At 35.9% G+C, this 19,545-nt stretch overlaps 1 protein-coding gene across 1 annotated transcript in view; it reads left to right on the forward strand.

The window, feature by feature from the left end:
- Positions 1-17,366: 17,366 nt before the first annotated feature.
- LOC150099690 (furin-like protease 1, isoforms 1/1-X/2) overlaps positions 17,367-19,545 on the forward strand; it is a 280,807-nt gene continuing 278,628 nt past the window's right edge. The window contains exon 1 of the mRNA XM_090403953.1: positions 17,367-17,934. Within this exon, the coding sequence (XP_090260079.1) occupies positions 17,755-17,934 (180 nt within the window). The 5' untranslated portion in view covers positions 17,367-17,754. The remainder of the gene's footprint in view (positions 17,935-19,545) is intronic.

Here is a 19,545-nt window from a genome sequence, read left to right on the forward strand (position 1 = left end):
TGCTCCAATCTTTTAATTTGCTAATGTCTCTTATAACTTTATTTAATTTTTTTTTAATTATTTTTTTTATTTCTTTAAATTTATTAAATTTAAAGTCCTCGCTATTTTGTTTTAAAAGTATGAATCTTTACGTGACTGAAGTTATTGTCGTGTCTAAAATCGCGAAGAAAAAGTTTATTTTGAAATTTTGTTTAGGATCATGCGTTGTCTCATCTGATGCTTCGTAACCAAACATTTTTCTTTTTGTTCTTTTGCGAATGTCTGGAAAAATAGGATCAATATTAAGATCGTTTGCTACTTCTTTTACAGTTCTAATAATATTTTCAAAATATTGGTCTGTTCGGCGAGTATTTAATTCTTGTATAACATAATCAAGATTTTTTTGTAATTTTCCCTATATCAAATGTCAGATTCTGCATTATTTTGCTTGCAACATTTACGAGACTTAAGATTTCGTACCAAACATGAACAGAGCAAATAAATTTAAACGAATAAATCTTTGAAATTAAGTTGTCTGCCTGAACTCTAGAATGGATATCTTTAGTTTCGTCTTCCGTAATATCAAAAGGAGCCTGGTAAATTTCCTTAATATTATTTTTAAGTGACTTTATTGCTTCTACTCTACTTTCCACTTAGTAGCAGAAAGTGGTTTCAAATTTAAAACACGAATATGCTTTTTTTTAATATAGCCCACGCTTCATAGATATTGAAAAATAATTATATAATTCCTGTATTACCCCCAAAAAATGTACAGTTTTTCACAGGATATCTTAGCTGCATCATTAACTACCAAATTTAATGAATGAGCAGCACACGGAATAAAAAAAGCCCTTGAATTTATTTCAAGGATTTTTTCTGCAGTCTTATGTTTGGCGTGCATATTTGAACCGTTATCGTAAGCTTGGCCGCGTAAATCCGAAATGTTAATATTCAATAATTTTAAATATTTTTTTATAAATTGAAGTAGTCCTTGCCCAGTGGTATCTTCTACAGATTGAAAACCCAAAAAATGTTCATGAATTTCTGCTATATTTGTATATGTTCATGAATTTCTGCTATATTTATATACGGAAGGAATCTTTCTCTGGACGATTTCAATCGAAGGTGAGTTAGCCGATCTCATACGGAGGTATCAGGGTTTTTCATCCCGCATACAGACAAATCGGCCTTTCAGAACACACGCAATTTACAGACAAAAAAATACTGGTGGTGGTGGAGGTGGGCGGTAGATGGCGTTGATGGAAATGATTCGTAGTAGAGGTTTGGTGTAGTGGTTGAGACAGTTGTAGGTGTACTCTCACGATGCGTCTTCGGACTCCTTGGCGGTATCAGGAATAATAAAATCTAATAACAATAGCTAATTGTTCTGTGTGGCATGTATCCGGAGTAGCGTCACGAATTAATGAATAATATTTCGCCTCTTTAACCATTTCTAAAATTTTCTGTTTTTTTAGCTTCAGAAATTATATGGATGATTTCATTTTGTATTTTATCACCTAAATAATGAGCAATGTTACATTTTTGTGATGTTTGGATGCGATGCAAGTGTTCTGCCATTATCGTATCAAATTTAGGACAGTTTCTACTTTAAATAAATGCCGTTATCATTTTCAAAAAGTTTTTGTGAAAAACTCTAAAAGCTATGCTATACGCTGTCTTGATAAATATTGTATTATGTAGATTAACCGTTCTATAACAGATTGCCAATATTTTTTCTCAGTTTCGTATAATCTTTGTTGTGTGCAATCAATAATGCATTTCTTAATCAACGACATTTTAAGTTCGCTGTATTTTGAACAGTTTTTAATGTGCGCGGAACTTGTCTGGTATATTTTTAGTATATGACTCAAATGTTGGGTGATTTTCAAACTTAGCAAAAATATGATAGATGAGAAAGTACTTGCAAGAGTTGCCTCAATCTTGCACTACGTGCAGGCGCAAATTTGACATACTTGTCTATTGGCTTGCTTGGTATCTTTAATATATAATAGATGTACTTACTTTACGTGAATAATAATCCAAATTCACAAAAAAATTACTAATCAACAATAAATATATCTTATAAAACAAAAGGCAACTGCACTGTTGTCTTTTGTTTGTGAATTTGTGCGTTACACTGTTACTGTAACGCACAAAATGAAATGATGCAAAAATACGCCAAAAAAAAGTATCAAGAAAGGGCCAATTGCAGTATGTGTAAACAAACTTAGATCATCTAAAGAGTTTTATAGCTCATAAATAACCTATGTTTGTTAATTTAATTCGAGCCGCGTCAGCCTGACGCGCCCATAGTCTACTCCACATATATACGGGATTTTTAGCTATGGTCCCTCAGCTGGTTAATATGTTTATAATTTATAAACTATTATCTTTAAAATATTATTTGTCTATCAAAAATAAAATAAGTACACAATTAAAAACAAAGTCAAAAATTGTCCAAAGTCACTTAAACACATTCAAAATTGAAAAGACGCTGAAAAAAAATGAAAGTGCATATTTGGATAGACGCTATTTCGTCTATCCAAATTCGAAGCGGAATTTAAGAAAACGAACATTAATATACACTTATGTTTCAGACTAAATATTTTGGATAGATCAGTGTTTCTGAAACTTCAGATATCCATGTACCCCTTCTTTAATTTTCATTATTACCAAGTACCTTTTCAAAATACCCTTATCAAAATAATAATAATAAATAATAAAAAATATATTTCATTGTAAATGTCTATTTTATTTGAATTTAGATGTACATTTAAACAAAAAAAAAAAAGATTTATTTTTAATAGAACAAAATTTATAAAGATACTATACATTTTTACTTAATGTAAATAATTTATCATCAATGAGAGAAGTGAAATTGCTTATTTCTATATCTGCTATATTGCTCTCTTTGGTGCATTTTATAAATCCAGTCTTTAACCAAGGATCCATACTTAACAATTTGAAAGCTAAACAAATTACCGTATTTACCCGACTGAAACTCGCACTTTTTTCCCAAAATTAATGCTAAAAAATCGTGCTGCGAGATATATGCGGGGATTTTCGGAAATTAAAGTTTTCAGAGAAAAAAAACTGAAAATGGGTATGCCTTACCAAGAAGCTTCTATTCTCCATCACTTCTGTCCTTGAGAGCGGTTTCCTTGTGTGCAATCAAAGTTTTCTACACAAATAGAGACATCTTTTCCATTATATCAAGCAAAAATTATCAGTAATTTAAGACTTGAGATACGTAATGAACAATCCTTGACAAATTACTAATGAAAAGTGAAAGATGTTCGCGATTGTAGGCCAGTAGAGAAAAAGCAACTACTGTATTAAGAAGTGCATATGATTGGTGCGGTATTAACAAAAGATTGCGCAACACAAACAAAGCAAGCTAACATGAATTGAAATGCTAATTCTCTTAAACCGATTTCCATAATGTCTGAAATGCATTCACTATATATTTCTTAGTTTTAACACGTTTATGACGGGGGGGGGGGTTAGTGTCAAGCAAAACCACATGTTGCACCTGCAACATGTGGTTTGCTTGAGTGTATATATAGCGGTTTCTTCTGGAGGAAAGATGTGATTCATTAGTTAGTGTTTATATTCCCAGTTGTCTGTAATTGCACTATTTGTTGAGAAATATATTGCACAGTCTGCAAATGTCTGTGAACCTTATCCAGTGACATGATAAAACTAATTGGTTTTCGTGTTTCTGCAATATAATGGCCGTTGGGGGATGGCATATTGTGTACTGCAGGGAACGAGTTATCGCTACAATGTGAAATTCGGAGCTATAGTCACTCGCAATTTGAGTAGAATTCATGCATAATATAATTTAATATATATACTCTATATATATATAGACTATAAAAGGTTATGAAATTCACATCGTATGATACTTTATGGGTTGTTTCCTTAAGTATCTAATAAGTGGGTTCTAAAATGTTTAGTTTTAGTATGTATGACTATAATTTTTTTATTAATAAAATATAATCACATATTTAACTGTCAATGGGAATTGGTGCCTTTTTTATTTGGTAAACTAAACGCTGTATTTTTGTAAAATATCTTATTGCCGTAATACGGCTGAATGAGCACCCTTATTAAGCAGCACCATGAGGCAGGCTGCCTCTGTGCTACATCCTGTCGACGGTACTGGACAAAGCACAGCGTAAGAATGAATTCACAGTCTGTCTTAAACTAACAATTTCCACTAAAAATATAGTAAACAAGCAAGAATATTTATAAAATTTTCACTGAGTCGATGCTTACTCTGTGAAATAAAATCTGGTAATATTGATAGCGTTTCACTTCAAACAAATTATAATAAAACTGGTGATGTATCAAGTTAAAAATGTTGTTAGATTATTAAGAATTCATAATAATTTGACTGATTTGAAATTTCATTTTTATTGCATTAACTATAATTTGTAATTGTGTAATTTATATAGGTGCGTTATAATTCGAGAATAAGAAAATTTATATATATATTTTTTATTTCCCGTGGTGAAATGGCGCCCCTATCTTCAAGCGCCCTTCTGTGGTGCACAACCGCACTGTGTGGCCCTGATTAGATGTTCCAAGAGGAAAAGAAAAAGAAACTCCGGGTATCAAAATGTAATAAATAAAAGAAAATGGGAAGAAGAAAGAGAGAGAAATGCTTCCAGAATTACTCAGTACTTCACTTAAAAAGTAATGATGAATGACTCGGACCCAGTTTATTTTGTTAAACTGTCATGAAAAAATAAAATTTTCACGCTTTTAGATATTTTGCTAAAGAAATTAATATATATATATATATTAATAATTCGACATTTTCTTTTAATATTAATTTTTATTTAGTAAATTTATACATGGAATACCCCGCAAATGAAGATAGATACACTACTATTTGCAGACGATTAAATAGTATTAGCTACATCAGAAGATGACTTGCAAAGATCATTAAATGATATCTCAAAGCAATATAAGATGACAGTAAAGAAAAAACAAAAATAATGGCATTCAAAGGAGAAAACCCAATAAGAAGTAAAATAGTGATAGATAATAAAATACTAGAACAAGTAAACACTTTCAGATACTTGGAATGTGATCTATCATACGAAGAAGAAAATGACAGACACTAAAATATCAAACTTTGTCAAAGTAAATGGCATAATAAATTATATTTAAGCCATCCCTATTGCAAAAACACACTAGAATCAGACTATACAATGTCTTGTCAAAACCAACTCTACTATACAGAAGCGAAACATGGACCATGAAAAGGAAAGATGAAAAACGAATTCAAACAGCAGAAATTAAGTTCCTCAGAAAAACAGCTGGATATACCAAGTGGGACCACAAAACAAATTAAGAAATCTTACAATCCCTGAAAATAAAACCAATTAATTACTACATAAGAGTATAAACAAAAATGGCTGGAACATTTAATTCGAATGGACAACAGAGACTACCCAAAATATTATACAGATACAAAAGAATCTGAAGACCAAGAACGAGATGGCATGAGACCGGAACAGGCCACTTGGCCTAAATTCCTTGTTAGGAAGAAGAAGAAAGAATCTGACCCAGTTCCAGGTTGCAGTAAGGATATTTTTGATACACTCAGTCAGTTGGAAAAGAATTCCACTGGAATTCTTTTCCAACTGACTTGAAGATATGCTGAAGAAACTCGCTCATCTGGCGCCCAAAGACAATACAGAAGAAACAATAATTGAAAATAAGACATTTTCGCTGATTCGGAATGTGAATCTACTACAATAAGTGTTTAATTTTGATGATCCTGGACTGTGGCCGGAAACAATTTCTCATACAACAAGGCAAGCCATTTTAGAAACGGATCCTAAACAAATTAAAGATTTTAATTTTACACGCGATTCTTACGGACGAAATTTTCACATACATATTATAAAAGGCATTTGAAAAATGGCAAAGAATACAATATAAATCGGTTAATTTATTCAGTTTCAATAAACGCAGTTTATTGCTTTTGCTGCAAACTTTTCGAACTTTACAATTCCGAACATAATAAATTTATTTCTGGGATTTAATGATTGGCAACATCTTCCAATGTACCTGAATTGTCATGAAAAAAATTAATATCATTTGAGCAATTACAAAAAATGGACAGAATTAATTACATCCTTAAGAAATAAAACTTGTATTGTATTTGAACCTCTCGGAGTTCAAACATTCTGGACAATGCAATGCTTCCTACTTTGTGGCATTTCTACAGAAATGACCATTAATTATGCCGATCTTGTGATTTTTCAAACCATAAGTAAATAGAATTTTATCTCTTCTCTGATCGTACATGGTATCGGAAGGAAGGTTGTATCAATTTTTTTTAACTTGTCTCATATGCATATTTCTATGTGTACAAATTTTTTAACTGAACTGTAGACCATTTGTATGACAATGGAGAAAGCCTGTTCCATGTTGCATCTTTATAAAAGACGGGAAACTTTTTCTTGATTTTCCAAATGTGGAATACCCACTCACTGATTACGAACATGGTGATCTTATCTGATTTTTTGAGTGGCCAAGGGAATTGCAAATGGAGCACTTTTTCAGTTGTTAATGCTGGAATGTTGCTTCTATCGCAGAATCTCCCAGATTTTCGTGACCAAGGGGCAATAAAAGAAAGCATGTTTCACAGTGTCCAGGAAGGTTCATGCTTCACAATATGGGTCTCTGTAGTCCATATTTTGGGTAGTCTGTCTTCTGCTAAATTGAAGAATAATGGTATTATTTGTCCCTAATTGTCCCTAAAATCTTTGACTAAATCCACCGAGAGGATGGCCATAGACTTTTTTGCTGGCAGCTAGCTTAATTAGGTCTTGAAGTATTGCAAAGAAAGATTGAATTCTACGACGCAGCCTGGGCACCCATAGGTATACGTACTTTGGTATACACTTTTGATTCTCATTTTCAATCTGCTGTTGTTTATTCAAACAAAGCAGACATACATCAGTTATGTATGTCTGCTTTGTCTTTGTTGGATTTGGGAATGAATGCGATGTTGCTAGAGACAAATTCAGGAGGTATTGTTTCCAAATGAAGAAAAGCATTATACACTGCAACCATGAACGGCGCGATGAGCTTCCACACCTCACTGTAGAATTCTTTTCGGAGACGGTTGTGGCATTTCTCAAAAGCATCTGCTATTTCCTCTGCTATTATGGGTTTCTGAAATTCTGGTTTCATGTGTGTTTGTGTATGGGGGAGTGGGAATGGTCATTGTAGCGAGCATAGAATTTCGGCTTGGGTTCTTTTTGTTCCGTGATGTTGAACAGCCTAGGATTATGGCCTAGAAAGTATTTTGCCAGATCTGCACTCGAGTGGTTTGAGTGCAATAATTTTCTGAGAGTGCAAATTTTGTTGCTGATATATTTGTAATGGGGGGACCCCCTTTCTTTGTAACAATGGTTCCAGAAAAACTAAACGCTGGTTGTATAGCTTCAGTTCTGTGTCTGAGCTACCTTGTGATATTTACTACATGGTGAAAGGCTGGAAAAACTATTGTTTTTAATGCAAGTACTGGTACTGTTGTATTCAAAGGAGCAATACTACGGAATTAGACGATGTTTGCAATTTTCTACTTTAGTTCCGTAATGGATAATAAATAAGCGTCCAAAAAGTATTCCCAAGTATTGAACCAGTTCTGAGAGAAGGTAATTGAAAGGTTCAGTAACTGCGTATGAAACCTGAGAGTCGACAAGGTCGGGGAATACCCCTCCAAAAAAAAAAGGAACAGCTCGATGTAACCTTGCTAGCACTGCTGAAAACTACAGGATAAAGGGTTGCCCAAAACCTTTAAAAACATAAAAAACGCAGAGTAAAAAAAAATTGGTCAAAATTTCTAGTCCTAAATCCTCCAAGGACGAGGACTAGAAATCGAAATTCCAAGCGTTGAGGAACCGAGTAAAGTGACGAAAATACTTAAGGAAATAGGTCGGTGCAGAGAATATCTTTTGTGCATAAGTTAGGCCCTGAGTATTCTTAAGGCCGTACTTATGCACATGCGCACGAGGCTCTAGCTTGGGTCCCGAAAGGGGGAATAGGAGCAGTCTAGGACCCCACCCCACCTTGGGGAAAGTGTAAGTACGGCTCTGCCTTTACTCCTTACGAGGGGTAAAAATACATGGTGGAATAGCTATTGAACTGATCTGTGTATTTTTTTTAAAAAAAAATTACTTTTGTAGCAATCGAGTCTACCAGCGTTTTTCGCCTGCATAGGCATCTCTTCCAGTTCCGTTACTTCTGCGGAATCAGACGAGTCTTCCTGTAATTTGTGTTCTTCCGGCGTCCTGGGTTTCTTGCTGACTTTGTGTTTCTTTTGTTTCTCTTCGAGTTTTTTTCGTTTAACTCTTTTCTTTTTCTTTGGCTGCTAGGCATTACGAGAACTTATCCCCCCCTTCTTCAAGACTGTTCTCATCTTGGGGGGGGGGGCGTCTTTTCTTCTGTCTTCCTGTGTTTGCTGGCATGTTGTTTCGGCGTACATAGCAGGCTCTGGCTGGGCCTTTTTGTGACCTTTGCGGAGCTAGGTTAATTGAAATTCCTTAGTCTACTTTAGGAAATTGCTCAGTATCTATTTTAAGAGGTATACTTGGGATGGATGTCGATTTCCCATGCACGCCAACGCAGTCGTCTTCATCACCATTGTGAAGGTGACCTCCCCTAATACCACTTTGGATGTTGTAGTGTGGCGCTTTTCTTCACATTGGAGACTTTTCCCCAATTTTGCAACCGCTTGAACTAGTATATCATCCGTCACCTCTATATATATTCCATTGGGAATCGCTTCATTTTTATCAGCTTGAGTTGGTTTCCAATCATTACATTTTTTATATTTTTTTTTTATTTTCTAAGTTGAAACCTGCTAGTAGTTTGCTTCTAGTCTTCTTATCTTTGACCACCACCATGTACTTTTTCCTCTGCGTAAAGAGTAAAGGAAAATATATTCTCTGCACTGACTAAATTCCTTAAGTATTTTCTTCACTTTTATCGGTTCCTCTCTGGCTGGAAATTCGATTTTTAGTCCTCGTCATAGGAGGGATTATAACCATTTGGATTCATTTTTTTTTCTCTGCTTTTTTTTTTTTTTTTTTTGTAAAGTTTTAGACAACCCTTTATCCTGTGTTTTCAGCAGTGCCAGCAAGGTTAGACCCGACCTTGTCGACTCGCGGGTTTTATGAGCAATGGCTCTGATGACTACATGATGAGTGCCGTGTAAGGCTGCAGGGTTGAGAAAAACCCTAATCTTTCTGTTGTCTGCCGGTGCGTAGACATTCATAAGTTTGATGGTGATACCTTGGTTTTCCCAATCGATGCTTAACACTCTTCCTGCCATGTGCTTCTGGACTTTACGGAATGTTCCTAGAATAAGGAGAGAATTAAAATTCCTGCTCTTGCGTGATCATGACTTCCAAAACGAAATGAGCAGAAGTTGCTCTCTAGTTTCTTGATGTCTTTGAAACCACTGAAATGTGTTTCGCGCAGGAAGAGGAGACGGATTTTGTGTTTCAGCATCAATTCACATAGAGCCGGTTGTTTGGGGGAATTACGATCCTTTCACATTTAACATGGCAATACCGAAAGGGAGCTGTATGTTTTTACTAACAAGAGAAATGGTCTTTGATGTCTAAATTTTTCACTAGTCTGATTAATGCTTTAATATGCACGGGGAATCCACACAGCCAGCCTTCTGCAGGTCCTGTAGCTTCACACAGGCACTATTTTTATTTTTATTTTATTTTTTCCAAATTGATGGTTTGCATTTAAAAATTGAAAGCTAATTATGTCTTCACCTTTTGTTTTATAGAAATAACTGTTGAACTGGTCTTCTGTGTATTCATTTATTTTTGTGGCGATCGAGTCTTCCTGCGTTTCCGCCTGCATGGGCCCCCACTTCCAGTTCCATTACTACTGCGGAATCAGACGAGCCTTCATCGTGTGATTTTATGTTCTTCGCAGTCCTGGGCTTTTTGCTGTTTTTTTTTCTTTGATTTTAGTTTCTTTTATTTTTATTCAACCCTTCTTTTCCCTTTCTTTGCCTGCTTGGCATTATGGGAGCATCTTCCGTAATTTCCCTTTCTTCAAGACTTCTTGGCCGGCTTGGTTGGCTGAGTGGTTAGCATATCCATTCTCGAGCCTGTGGGTTCGAATTCCACATAGGCTTGGATGTTTGTGATTTGCGGGAGAGTTGGGTCTATCGCCACCAAGACTGTTCATGAGGGTTGCTCGCAGGTTGTTTCGGTGGGCATAGCAGGCTCTGGCTGGGCCTTTTTTCATAACTTTCCGGAGCGAGGTTAGTTGTAATTCCTTGGACTTTATTTTACACATTGATTTGAGATGTGCCCTGTGCTTAGACAATTAGAACACTAGGATTTAGGCAGCTTCCTCCTTGGTGATCTGTGGAGCCGCAACGGAGCTTTTGGACTCTTGGATAATTGACCATTACCCACGAAATCCCAAAGTGGACGAAGTTGGGGACACGCATCTTCATCTTCATTATGAAGGTGACCTCCTCCGAATACTACTTTGGATCTTTCAGTGAAATACTCTTCACATTGGATACTTCCCCATTTTGCAAATGTTTGAACTAGTATGTCATCGTTTGCCTCTATATATTCCATTGGGAATGTCCATTTTTATCACGTTAACTTGACTTCCTATCAATACGGGCTCTGTTTTTTGGTTTTCGAAGTCGAAAACTGCTAGTAGTTTGTCTCTAGTATTCGTATCTTTGACCACAGCCATGTACTCCTCCTCCTCCCGTTAGGAGTAAATCATAAGATATTTTCGTCATTTTTCTTAGTTCTTCTACTCCTGGAATTCCTACAGTTCTCATCCTTGTTGAGATTAGGACCATTGTAATTAATACTTAACTACTACATAGTTAAGTGATAGTTAAATACTACGATTCTGTGCCTTGTTCCTTCAGTTCTTTACTCTCATTTTCTTTAAATCATCCACATCGTCAAGCTATCTCCTTTTTGATCGTCCTCTGGGCCTAGATATCCCCCCCCCCCAGGTCCAGACATGACCTTTTTTCACGGCTCTGTCATTCCCCATTCTCTGAACATGTCCTAGTTATCTCAGTCTTGTCACCTTTATTTCAGTAATAATATCCACTTCATTGAATTTCCCCATTATTTCTTTGTTATTCCTCACTCTCCAAAGTCCATTCTTGTTAATTAGGCCAAAGATCTTTCTTAATACCTTTCGTTTGCATATTTGTAATCGGTTTTGATCTCTCTGGATCATTGTCCATGTTTCACAGCCATACAAAAGTACAGGTTTGAGGATTACTTTATATAGCTGGATTTTACTTTTTATCAAAATCAAATTAGATTTTAATAGTGGTTGAATACTATAATAAGTTCTATTTGTATTAGCTATTATATAAGTAATTTCAACTGACACATCATTACTTTCTGTTATTACTGAACCCAAATATTTGAACTGCTGGACTCGTTCAAAGGTTTCTTCATCTGCTGTGAAACTTTGGCTGTTTCCAAACTTTTGTTTATATCTGGCAACAATTAAGTACTTTGATTTAGTTTCGTTTGTAGTCCCATTTTCTTTGTCTCCTCCGTCATTTGTCTATAACCTCTGGGGCTTCTCTAAGTCCTTCCAATACAGTCCACATCATCCGCAAAAGCCAAGAACTGTAGACTTCTATTCATAATAGTTCCACCTCTGTTTATAATTACATTTCGCATTACCCTTTTAAGGCATAGGTTGAAAAGCATTGTTGATAGCTCATCTCCTTTTCATAATCCTTTGGTAAGCTTGAACTCTGGTGTGTGAGTTCATCCTGTATGAGCACTCTACACATGGTATTTCTGAGTGTCATTCTAACTAATCTTATCAATTTAGGTGGAATTTTGAATTCCTTCATAACTTTGAATAGCTTATCTCTATTAATGTTATCATAGGTTTGTTTCAGGTTTACAAACAAATGATGCAGATTGATATTGAACTTGTAGCATTTCTCCATTATAGTTCGTACTGTAAAAATCTGGTCTATTGTTGATCTACCATACCTAAAACCACATTGGTAGTCGCCCAGCGGTTTTTCTGTGAAGGGTTGCAATCTAGTTGCCCTTGCAGATATTTTGTAAATTACTGCTAACAGTGATATTTCTCTATAATTTTGGCACAGAGACTTGTAATTTCTTATGGATAGAAACGATAATAGCAGTGTCCCATTTAGTAGGCATAGACTCAGTTTCCCCATTGGAAACTGAGTCTATGCCTACTAAAGATGGAAAACTGAGCATCTTTAGACGACTTCTATTTCTGTCTTCAACACATTTTCTACATTCCAAATCATGCCATTCATTTCTTTTATCATTGTTTCTGAACATGGCTTCTTCAGCCACTTTAGTGATTTTATTCTTGATCCCTTCCAATTCTTTATCTATAGTCATTTGTATATTTGTCCTCTTTTTCTTCATTTATATATATAAAAAAAACGCTAACGCCTTTTTATCATTTATTTCTTCTCTTAATCTTTCAACATATTTTTGTCTGATTTTTCCATCTTTTAATTGTTGGAAGTCATATCGTGGTGTTCTCCTTCTTCTAGTTACTTTATTAATTTTCATCCTTTGTTTATATTTAATTCTTAGCAAGTAATGATCCGTATCACAATCTGCTCCTCTAAAACATCTTACATCACGTGATCTATCTGATTTTACGTTATTCCATCTGCCGGTCTCCAGGTATGTGCTTTTTTATGTGGAAAACAGGTTGTATGTATGATCATATTTTTGCCACTTCCAAAATCAGTTAGGCTCATGCAATTTTTGTTACTTTCTTCGTGTGCACTATCTCTTCCAATTTTTGGTCGGAAGGTTATACGAATGCCAAAATAGGAATCTTTCCTATTTTGGCATTCATTTCTCCTAGAACCATTTTAATGTCATGTTTCGGCGCCTGATCCAATAATTCATAGAAATTCACCTTGTCCTCTTCACAAGAGTCCTCGGTTGGTGCGTGTGCACACATAAGTGAAATATTGAACATCTTAAACTTTATTCTCAGTAAACAAAGTCGTTCATTAACTGGTCTAAAATCAAGAACCAAGTATTTCCATTTTTTATCAACCAAGAATGCCATACCAAAGGCTTTTTGATCTCCTCCACTGTAAAAAAATAGTATGTGTTCTGGTATCAAATATGCCACTTCCTTTCCATCTCACCTCCTGCAATGCTGTTATCTGCACTCTATATCTCTGTAGTTCCTCACACACTCTCTTCAATGCTCCTGTTCTGTTCAGGCTCAAGACATTCCAGCTTCCAGACCAATATTCATAATCATTTTTCCGTTGTCCAGGTCGTTCTGTGAAGTCTGTCCAGTTAATTTTCCTTTTGACTTTCTTACCAAGTTGAGTTTTTACAGGGCAGGGTTGTTAGCCCTGCACCCAACCTTACAAGAAGGAACCCAGCTATACCCTCCCCCCTGGACTAGGCACCCATTTTATTAGCCTTTTACGACATGCATGGGCTATATTGGGACTATTCTTTAATCCCGGTCACCACACGGGGTATGGATGAGCAGTAAAATCACCACCAGTAGCCAATCCAATCGGAGATAACTGACCCAAGTCTATCACTAATTATAAGTGCCATCCCATGAAGAGAAGACCGACAAATGTCGCCATCTGGTTGTCGATAAAACTAGTATATTGTCTTACAATATGTCTTACAGACACTGTTGTCTGTAATAGTGTGAGTTCTGCGATCGATTGTCTTGAATTTACCTGACAAAAACTCCAGTTTTCTGGAGAAAATTCCGGCTTTACCCTTCCAAACATCTAACTCAGGAACAACAGGTTTTTCTTCGGCCGTCCTAGCGCTGAGGAACCAAACGCTATTTCCATTGAGCTACAGACCTACCTACCTACTCAAGTATAATATTTTAATCTATTTCTGTTAAATAAATTTAAAAGGATAGTAGATAAAAGTTACCCTGTCCCCTTTTTTTGCTAGACGAAATATGACTAATTTGTAGTTTAGTGGAGTTACGTTCCTAGCATATCGATTACCAAACTTACCCAAACGCTTTTATTATCCCTCCCCGATTCGACAGAAGGGTTTTTGCCTTTAGAGTTATATACATTATGTAAGAAGTATACAGCATATTATATTATACTGTGAAATAAGTATGCATCTAGTTCAAAAGTTCACAGACTTATGAAAAATCTCTCCTGCATGTAATATACACTATCTATCAATCATTGTCCAGACACTAACAATTTACAAATGATATCAGCAGTCGAAACCCTAATATGGTATGCCCTCCTTTGGCTTTGGTCACCTCCTGCACCCTGTGAGAGATGCTTGCCACCAATGTGCAGCAGACATCAGATGGAATTTGTCTCTATTCCTCCATCAAACCAGCACTGAGTTCAGCGATAAATCCGGAACGTGCTATTCTAGACCTCAGTCGCCATTCCAATTCGTCCCACAGATGTTCGATAAGGTTGAGGTCAGGACTCAGGGCAGTCGTTTAACACTCATCTTCATACCATTCCATAACAGCTGCAACTTTGTGGCATGGGACATTCTCGTCTTCATAATAACATGTGTCCGTTCCATAAAACCTCCACAGTGTATGTGGAGAATTCCAGAATATTAAGGTACTGCGCTGCATTCATGGAACCATGAACAACGACCAGTAGTTCCACTGCAAACCAGCTGAATGCATCCCACACCATTACTCCTCCTCCACAAAAATTTACTTTGGATACAACACACTGTGGTAACAAGCGTTCGCCAGGCTATCTACACCCTGCCATCAGACGAAACAGGTGAACCTTGAATCATCATTCCAGAGTACCGTTTTCCACTGGTCAATTGTCCAATTCACACAATCTTTGCACCAGGCCAGACGAACCGCCTTATTTGTTGTGATGTTCAGCTTGTGTGCCGCTGCTCTTCAATAGAAACCCAGTAAATGGATGATCTGTGCCGGTTTTTGCATGTCACCCGTTTTATCAGCTTACTGTCCCAGTCAGTCATTTTAAGCGGCAGCCCTGTGTGTTTATGTGCACAAGTGATGCTAGAACGTCTCCATTTGTTGATCATATCGCCAACCATTGATTTTCGATGCTCCAGTTGAGCGGAAATGGCAAGTATAGACATGCCACTAATGTGATAGCCCACGATAACACTACTCTCGAAGTCGCTGAGTTCACGTCATGTTGCAATACAACCTGTATTCAACTGCTACGATGAAACACTACTTCCTCCTTTCTGTAGGAAATTTATATAAGAACCGGTTTTTATGTTATTAACAAACCTGGAATATTCCATACTTCGAATAACAGAGGTGTCTGGACAATTATTGGTAGATAATGTATCTATCATACTGAAGCTTAAACTCATCCACACATTCTTCGCATTCACAAGTATACTCATGCAATGCGTTCACTCACTCATCGCTCTCCACGTTAAAAAATTATAATAAAAAATATATTATTATTATCTGAGAACTCCAGGGAGTCAATGACTCATGGAGGGAGGCTATAAAACAACCAAACCAGCTGTCATACCTTCCTTTAAATTCATTCACACTAGATGCACTCACGACTCCTAAAGCAAACTATTCTACTCACTTATTCACTGCTCTCTGGGAGAAAAACCTAGCTCTTACCCCTTTCTTGACTGCAGATAAATTTATCTTCCATGGATGCCCCCGTGTTCTCTCCCAACTTTCCATATAACGAAAAATTTCGTCAAATGATATCCTATAACACCCATTCCAAAAGTTTATAGAATTATAGAACCCAATCATATCACTCCCCTTTCTTCTGTTAACCAGAGTCTGAATCGACAATTCTCATACTTGCAATCTGTCCTCACAATCTAAATCCCATATTCCGGATATATAACTCTTTGCACACTTTTTCCACAGCTTCTTTATTGCCTTGAAATCCAGAAGACCAAATCTGCACACAGTAATTCAGGTGTGGTCTTATCAAAGCCTTATAAAGAGACAGAATGACTTCCTTATACTTATATGTCAAGGATCGCTTCAATATCGCAATTGTCCTCTGAGTTGTTCTTGCAACTTTTGCTATGTGACCCAATAGCACACTCAGCATTTAATCTTGGAGGGTGCCAAGCTCTCAAGATTTAATCTTGGGGGGAGGAGAGCCCTTATGATTTAATCTTGGGGTGGGGAGAGTTGAGTAAATGATTTGAGAATACACACTACATTGCACATTGACTGGGCATCTGCAGTTATTGCCAATACATGCTACCCGTGATCTCCTCTGGCCTGGCTCGGGTAAACGAAGTAGCGCTTGGTCTGTCTGCAAGAGCATTACTTCGTTCGCCTTGCGTTCACAACGACCGGGATTCACGAGAGCTATAGGGTATTCCCACCTTATGTGGCCGCTAAGTCATAAGTAGTATAGAAATAGAAGATGCAACATAAATAAATAAAAAAATAATTAGGAAAAGATTTTTGGAAAATTTTCTAATGTTTTTCCTTTTTCTTTTGGGATGGAAAGGGCCCCATGTCCCCCTCCCCGGGTGTGCCACTGATGTGACCTTTAAGCTTCACCAATATGCCAAGATCCCTTGCTTCCTCAGTTTTTTTGTAGCATAATCCCGCTAATATAATATGCAGTTGGAACTCTATTCATGCCAGTGTGATAATTTTACACTTGCTTACATTAAGCTGACAGCCGTTTTCGTTTGCCCAAATTTCCAGCCTATTTTAATCATTTAGTAAGTGCTGAATATCAGTAGCATCCCTGATTGCCCTACCTATCTTCGCATCATCGGCAAACACTTGCACATCTGATGTTATACCCTGCCTGATGTCATTAATGTACAGATTGAACAATAATGTCCCAAGGACTGAACCCTTTGGATTGCCTTTATCTTGCATGGCCAATTTCTTTTCATACTCCTATTTGGCTTTCCACATAATTGCCATTACTTTTCTGGCCTGGGCTTTATATCTTTCATAACTCCTCTCACTGTTATTCTCACGATAATCTTTCCATACCATCTTCTTGTGGTTCTCTTGCTTAATATGGTTGCACATCCATTTCACCCCCAACTTATTTATTATTCGAACACTAGGGATACATTCATCTTCAACCCCTCTAAACACCGGTGATCGAAGTTTAAAGGGGAGCTTGTTAATATCAAAAACGACTGATATGCACAATCGATCACTGAGACTATATTAGGCAAAGTTTGGCTTTCTAAATATGTGAATGTGTTAAAATATACTGTATATCCTATTGATGATTCCACTTTCTGTTAAGGTGGGACGCTATCGTCGCATTATTACCTTCTGGGCATGAATGAGTGGTTTTCGATGTTCGTGCTGCTAGAGGAGTTGTGGAGAGCCGCTGTTTACTGTTTTATGTTTATTATGTGATATGTGTTCAAAATATTTTGTGCGGAGTAAATTTCGAAGTTTGTTTCCGATAGATAATCATTAATCAGGTTTATAAATCTGAATCATATTTTTTCCAAAATAGATTGGAATAAAGATCCACTGAAAATGTTTGCGAACTGCAATAAGTAAAGTAGTAAGATTTTACCGTATGTAGGATTTTACATACGCTTTATTTTCATTCATATTTAGACAATATGATAAAACTAAGTTGGTTATCTTAACATACATTAAAAATGAATGTAAACTTGAATCAGTTATATTATCCATGACTGCTATAAACATTCGTTTAGTAATACAAACTGTGATACCAGTTTTCAAATCATTTACGATATGTATACTGTGAAAGATAGAAGAATAGCAACTCAGATCATTCCGTGCCTTTTAATTGTGGTGTTGTTACTACGTGTGGTGTCATCTATTTATACAGACCAGTTTGTTGTTCACTTAGAAGGTGGGCCTGATGTTGCAAAGGAATTGGCAAGACAGTATGGATTTCAATTCTTAGGAGAGGTAGGTTTCACTCATCTTTGTACAGCTTTATGAAGTTTAGTTTTCTATACGTTTTTGATAATATCGTATTAATAGAGCATGGATGGAAGATTTTACTTTAGATTACATGAACGTTATATCCTCAGTATTAACAATTTCTTCGGTAGTGTAACCTTTACTAATTTGTGAAAAAATAATTCATTTATGAAATGACCGAAACTGATTGTCTATTTCAAGTCCTTGACTTATTTATTATTATTATTATTATGTGACACCCCCGGGGTCCATAGACTCATCGAGGGAGAGTGTGCCAACAGCATCGAACGATTGATCCCCTTCCAATTACTAACCGCGCTCAAACTTGCATAACTTTTTTGCGTGAGCCATTAAGTAGCATATGCTCTACCAATCGACCACAAAAAAAAAAAAAATAATAATAATAATTTCTACTTACGATTTCTGAATATTTTCATGTAGCTGCTATTCCAGACAATCTGAAAAAAAAAAAAAAAAAGTAATGGAGCTGCCCCTGTGTTTCAACCTATTTAAAAAATTTTATGTCAATAAAGTATTAAAAGGACATGCCTTTATGTATTTTTGGAAGGAAGTGATAATATGGTATTTGATGAAGACAAAAATGTAAAATTTTGAAAAATGTTGAAGATGAAGAGCAAATATGTGAATGTAGAAATATATATAATAACCAAAATAGAACCATTATCAAAGATATTGTCTTTTCAATGGATGTTTACTAGCATTTGGTCCAGCTCATCAACAGATTTTCATTTGGGATAAGGTCCAGAGACTGTATTCTGTTCACTTTCAAACAGCACACACTTTGTGTTTGGTATCATTATTTGATATAATTTAAATATCTAAATTCAAGTTTGTCAGCACTGTTCATAAATTTGCTTTCAGGCAGTTCAAGTACTGTTGTCTGTTCATACATCAAGGCTTATGTGTTGGCAGTTCATGTCAATTTATTTCACTATGTTAATACATAGCAGAGAATAATAATATTTATTTGTTGATTTTTGTTGGTATTATATCCAGTATCTTCAGTGCACGAACAGCAACAATTTGGTTAGCAGTGGAATCAGTTAAGAAAAAAAAAAATGTAATAGACAACAAGGAACTGAAGTTCTAATTGGCACCATCTATTGTTAGATAAAGTGAGAGAAATAGGACTTCAGTTCGTTGTTGTCTATTACAATTTTTTTTTTTTACAATTAGATCTTAAAATGACTGCCTCCCAGATGTTTGTTAAACTGATAAAGTCATACTTGTTGAGGTAAGGAAATTTGTTTTTGGAATCAACAGCAGCTTTAAAACAATCTGAAAAAAAAAAAAAAAAAAACGAGCTGATATGTACTAAGCACTCTGGATATCTTTTTTTTTTTGGATGTGCCCTCAATGTATAGGATGGTAGCAGTTTTTCTGTAGTCTTGCATATTAGGTAATGAAAATATTAAACGGGCCCCGAAAATCCCCTTCTTTGTCTAATATGCTAGACTACAACAAATCTGTTATCATCATATACATTCAGGGCACATCCAAAAAAAGATATCTATAGTGCTTGATAAATATCAGCTCTGCACCACATTTAAACCATATATCAAATTGGCAACTCTC

The sequence above is a fragment of the Typopeltis vanoorti genome, chromosome 14, assembly GCF_054136105.1.
Source record: "Typopeltis vanoorti isolate ZY-2024b chromosome 14, IOZ_Tvanoo_1.0, whole genome shotgun sequence".
NCBI classification, from domain to species: Eukaryota; Metazoa; Arthropoda; class Arachnida; order Uropygi; family Thelyphonidae; genus Typopeltis; species Typopeltis vanoorti.